Raw genomic sequence first — 6,000 nt, forward strand, 5'->3', positions numbered from 1 at the left:
TGTGCATCAGTGAAACTCTTCTGCACCTTCCCCTTTCAGAAGCAAAACATGAGCCTGGTTTGTGGGCAAACCTTTCCTGTTTCCTTCACAGCTCTGTGGCATTGCCCATAGGCTATCTTAGGCATCTCTGGGAGAGAGGTGATGGTGGGAAGGAGAATGAAGGATAAAAGGGAGGAAGAATCTCCAGCCAAGCCAGACAATGAGGGTGTGAGGAGTTTATTCATTCTGAGATAAAATATTTTCTCCCTGGGCTGTGGTGCAATAAAGTTGTTTTCTCCCAAATCACTATAGTAGGTTCTTAGAGGGCAAGGGTAGACAAACTTCTCCTTGTAGTGGCTTTAATTATTGGTTTTGAAACAGTTCTGACCTTTGGTGTTGCGTGCAGTGGTATTTAAAAGCATTTGGAGTACACGGTAGAACTTCACTGCTAAAACCAAGGAATTTTGTGATTGTTTCTTTGTTGTTGTAACTTGCCTCCAGTTCTGTTGTTGTCAGTGGTCTCAGTCTTGGCATTTTAATGGTGAGAATTGATTAATGGTGGAATCGATCACTAAGAGTTCCATTCCTCTTCAAAAAGAAAGATGTAGTACAGCATTTATTACTGTTTGGAGACATAGGAACAATAATTACTTCCAAAGGATACTTAAAAGGGAGAAGCTAGAACCAATTGCTTCCCTTGAGTAAAGATGCTTGATTTGTGCAGACTCATTTGAAGATTATACCATTAGAATCATGCTTAACTATTAATAAATTAAATAAATAACATTTTTGGGTTTCTTGTAGAGAATCTGATATTTCCTTGCTTCCCACGTAAGTTATTAAAACCAAATTTTAGTTCTTTGAAAGGTTATCACCTGGCTTATCTTCAAGGAAGACTTCTTGTGTCCCATCTTAAAAGCTGAAAACTGACCATGTACACCATGTTCTTGCATTAATAAGCTTATGGCTGTTTTGTACATGTTCTTTTTTGACTAGGTCTAGTAAGAAAGTAAACAGTGGCGCAGAACATGTTGTGAGTCCCAGAGTCAACTGAAGAGCTGATCACAAGGGAAAGCTTTTGAGTCCCTGAAGTTTGCAGGTTGGAAAAGAGCGGTGCAGGGAATCCCGTGACTGTGTATGTACTGTGCCACAAAACTGTACATGTTTTAATTCAGGCTATACTGTCTTTTGCTGCTAGTAGAAGAGAAATCACAATCTTCCAAGGCAAATTCTTCTGCTATAAATTTTAGTTTTCAAAAACTTAAGTACTTGTCTCTGAATTTGGGGTTTTCATCTTTCTGTTGTTCTTTTTAGCTCTTGCAAGACATTTGATGGTGGTAGAATAGGTTTATATTACTGTCTAATATATTTATGACTGCATCAGAGAGTTTGATGCTTCCAGGCAAGTTGATAGTGCTGAATGTTTGTAAGTGTTCCATGCTCAAACAAGAAAATGGATCTGGTTCTGCTTACATCCCTCTCTTTTTCATCATCCGAAGATCAATCAAGAGGGCCAATCTATGAAATAGAGATTCCTAGTCAGAAACTACTACATCCTAAGCTCAGTAACTGAAGTCGCTAAAGGAAACTGGAGCAGGCACTTGTTGTGGATGGGTGCTGTCATTACGTTGTCTCTTATCTTTCAGTTTTATGTCGGTGAACTTCTCCAAAATGACGCACTTGAATTCTGAAGTCAAAGCCATTGCTCCGATTCCTAGAGAAGTGCCCTAACGGCAAAACTATAGGCTATTTTGGGGGTTACACTACTGCCTGTCCTGCTCTGGAGCTGGATTGTTTTCAAGAATGTGTTGAGTTATAGGGCCAGAAGGATGGTATGCAGGAGGGAGCCTGACTTAGTAGATATTTTATGTTGTGCAGTAATTGGATACAAACAAGAAATAAAGCTGAAGGCAGACACAGCAGTCCTGGGTCTTCACCTCCTACCTCCATACCTTGACCTCTGAATTACAGAGCTGAGTCTTGGCATTGCTGTTTACTTGGCCAGTGATTTTGTGGACTCCTGGGTGCCTTTCAGCTATGCTTCAGCATGACAGTATTCAGAAGCGTGTGAACTCCTACTTGATGCTGATTTCCTTATCCAAAAGAGATAAAAAACTTAACATGTGAAATGTAAATGCAGCTAGGCCCTGTTTTGTGTTTAGTATAAGATAGTTATTTTCTGCACCGACTCACACACTGAAAAAAGGAAATGGTGGGTGGAGGGTATCAGAGACATTGCAGCAGCTGGCAAAAACTCCTGAAGGAGTTTAAAATCATCACACAGCAGCTTCCATCAGCTCTGACATGAGAAGCCCCTCAGTGCAGCAGGAATGATGGACCTAGGCTGGCCTTTGCACAGGGTTTAGCAGTTTTCAACTCTTAAGATCACCTGCTGTATAATTCCTTAATATTGAGGAAGAACAGAACTGCTCTGTCCTTGCCAGGAACCAGAATGTTTTCTGTTTCTTCTCGTTCTGCTCTGCTTGCAGAAAGGCAGCATTCACCATGTTGCCTTGTGTTCAGGCTGAGTTTGCCAGAATGTTCTGTTTCTGTGAGAACAGTTAAGTTTTTTGCATGTAATTACCTAAAACATACGTAGTCCGTGGTGTGTTCCTGGCATCAGGTGACCTTGTTTGCACCCTTACTGGCTTGAATAGGGGTTTGTGTGCCAAGGTTTAGGACAGAGTGATTTGTTGGCTAGTAAAGGGCAACCCTGTGATTAGAAATTCCATGATCTGAGAGGATGCACGTTTGACTAGCTGGTGTAAACCAGAGTAATGTAGTACTTTCTGTACACATCAGAATGTTCAGATTTGATAGAGGTCAGTGACAAAAATAGGTGTTGCTTTCCTGAGTATCTGTAGAAGTACTTGCTAACGTGTACTGCAGTGTTTGGTTTATAACTGTACAATAGTGGCTTTGATTAATAATGCTTTATTAGTTATAAACATAGACTTAGTGAATAAATCCTATTTGTTCTGTTGAATGGCTCCCCATGCCTACATGAAACTATTTCAGAAATTATAAAGCTACTATAATATTTTTCCGCATTATAGACTTCAAGTTGCTAGCTCTGTCAGCTTTACAGAATTCCTGTGCGGGATTTCTACTCAAACACATCCGTGACATGAAAAGGAAGTTGTCTTCTAAGTTGCATTTTGTGATGAGAAAATGTGTCTGTGGTAAGATGTTTTCATAAGAAAGGGGTGGGGGAAGGTGTGCATCCCTCTTTTTGATGTGTCTCTGGATTTATACCTTTCTCTTTCATGTCAGGGTAATATAAATGAAACTGGAGAGATGGTATCCCTGCTGGAAAGGACTGAAAAGTCCTCCATCCCTGAAGGACAGTAGAACTGGAGCATTTATTTTGTGACCTTGCATGTAGAAAAAAAGCAGAAGAGCTTGTCTGAGGAGTGTTGGCATAAAGTATCCTCTGTCATTTTCTAGAAGATGTAGGCTCATAGCTCCTATTTTATTCCCTTCCCTTTCTATCTAAAACACAAAACAATGGGTGTAAGTTGTTTTATCTACTACTGAAAAGCAGCCATCAGTGGAGAATAACATGAGAACAGTTCGGGAGGAAACATGGAACACTGCATTCAACTGAAACTAATTATCCAATTAGAGTTTGGCCTGGCTGTGGCAGTTGACATCCAATGGTCTTGGCGACAATACCTGTGACAAAATCCAAGTCTTGTCTTGATTCATTTGAAGGATCTGGACAAACCTTCTAGACTTGTGTGCTGAATGGTAAACAGTGCAAAAATAGGCCACTGATTTAAAGAACCCATGGCTACCTTGGATGTCAGCGGGCACTTGGCATGCTTACAGGTGAAATAGCTTGTTTGGGTATTAGAAACACTTGTTTCCATTTCAAGCATTCAGTCTGGTGATATTTGACGTTTCCATCAGAGTATCTTCCACTCACAGCTCTAGGATAAGCACTTTCCTTTCCTTCAGCACTTCCAACTTCTCCCCTTAAAATTTAGTAAAAGTCTGACCTCAAGATCTTATAAACTTAGAAAGTTACCTAAAATATATGTACCACCTAGTCTGCTACTGTTCCTTCTCTTTATCTCTCCAGAACTTAAATATCTGTTAGATCTGCCTTCGTGAGGTCTTGAATCTTCACCATAAACACATTTTTTTATCCGTTGGTGTATTCATGTGGAAAATGGCTTGTTTTCAGGTTAGGACTACCTAATGCAAAATCTCAAATATCTGCAATGTTAGATACATCTATATTTATTAGTGTGCTAGTATTTGTTTTCTTGGCATCATTCTAAAGGGAAAATAAAAGAAAAGAAAGCATTACTTGGAAGGATTTGAAACTATTCCGGGAAAAGAGAGATGACTCTTTCATCTATACACTGTTACATAAATTTCTGTTCTTTCAGAACAAAGGTGAGTAAAGCACTTTTAGAAAGATTTGAAGTGACCTTACCTCTGAATGGAAAGCTTCTGGGCTGCACTCACTTCTGGCACACTAGAAATACCCTGGGACAACAAAATTAAACAAACTGTCAAATGAGTTATGGACATTGGCTTGATGAGGAAATTCAGTACTTTTACTCTGATGTCATGCGTGCACATTTAGAGTAACTACTAAACTGAATCAACAAGTTGTTGATGAAGATCCAGGAGCTGCTAAGATATGCTCCACAAAACAAGAAATTCTAATAGACAACTATTGGAAAAAATGCTTTTGCCAATTGGCTGCTTAATTTGACTTAGCAACTGGCTTATGCTCTAACCTATTCCTTAACATCTAAAGTAAATACTGAATTCTCTCCTGTTTACAAAACCTTCTTAAGCCTAGGAAACCTTGCGGTAAGGAAGTCCCCTGTGTTGTGTTTAAGCATTTCCTCCTGCTAGAAGAATAAATCTGTCAAGCTTTCGGCCTCCCACAAAGACAGTGTATGGAAGGCTGTATGTGCTGTAAGCCCTGAGGAACACCAGAAGCAATTCAAAATAATAAAGATACAATTTTGGACACCTCTCCCTCCTCTGCATGGAACTAGGCTAGGGAGGTACTCTAGAGCTAAAGAGGCTCGACTTTGTGTAACATACTATTCCCTTCCCTCTCCCCAGACTCCACAAATGAGCCATCACCATGTTGGCAGGAGTCTGCTGAGCCTTTCCTAGCTAGGAATTTGCCCAGCTGTTTGGCCCAGGATTTCACAGAAAAGGAGGAAACCTTTCTGGCTGACGCTTCTGTAAAGTCAGTGGTTCAGTGATCAAAGGAGCAGCTTCCCTACGGGGGAAACAGGAGAGGGGCATTTCAACAAGGCCTGACCTCTATGTGATAAATGTTCACTCTAGAATATACCTAATCTCTTAGGGAAAGTGGCGGGATTACAAAGGTATCGGTCTCCATTTCTTCTAAAAGCATGTGTTAAGTTCAACTCGTTGTGGTTTGAAAACCCGTCTCTTCTAACAGCTACTTGTATTGCCGTTGCAGGATGATTTGGAAGTTTGCCGTGTCCGTCTTTTTGATGGCAGCACTGGCTAGAGTAGCAGACAGCAGGAAGAACCGCCCGGCGGGAGCGATCCCATCCCCATACAAGGACAGCAGCAGCAGCAACAACTCGGAGCGGAGGCAGCAGCTGAACAAGGAGGTGCTGGCCTCCAGCCAGGAGGCCCTCGTGGTCACCGAACGGAAGTACCTCAAGAGCGACTGGTGCAAGACACAGCCCTTGAGGCAAACTGTCAGTGAGGAGGGCTGCATAAGTCGCACCATCATCAACCGCTTCTGTTATGGGCAGTGCAACTCCTTCTACATACCGCGGCATGTGAAGAAAGAGGAGGAGTCCTTCCAGTCCTGCGCCTTCTGCAAGCCACACAAGGTGACCTCCTCAACTGTGCAGCTGGAGTGCCCTGAGCTGGACCCACCATTTCGACTCAAGAAAATTCAGAAGGTGAAGCAGTGCCGGTGCATGTCTGTGAATCTGAACAACTCGGGCAAGATGTGAGAACAGCCGTGTGGCTGCTGCTTACTGTTGTCTTGTCCCCATCAGACTT

At 41.7% G+C, this 6,000-nt stretch overlaps 1 protein-coding gene across 1 annotated transcript in view; it reads left to right on the forward strand.

The window, feature by feature from the left end:
- GREM2 (gremlin 2, DAN family BMP antagonist) overlaps positions 1-6,000 on the forward strand; it is a 38,960-nt gene extending 32,960 nt beyond the window's left edge. Inside the window, exon 2 of the mRNA XM_065729870.1 lies at positions 5,441-6,000. Coding sequence (XP_065585942.1) covers positions 5,442-5,951 — 510 coding nt within the window. The 5' untranslated portion in view covers position 5,441 and the 3' untranslated portion in view covers positions 5,952-6,000. The remainder of the gene's footprint in view (positions 1-5,440) is intronic.

The sequence above is a fragment of the Cyrtonyx montezumae genome, unplaced genomic scaffold, assembly GCF_038088225.1.
Source record: "Cyrtonyx montezumae isolate F1298 unplaced genomic scaffold, pur_monq_1.0 scaffold_0, whole genome shotgun sequence".
NCBI lineage: Eukaryota > Metazoa > Chordata > Aves > Galliformes > Odontophoridae > Cyrtonyx > Cyrtonyx montezumae.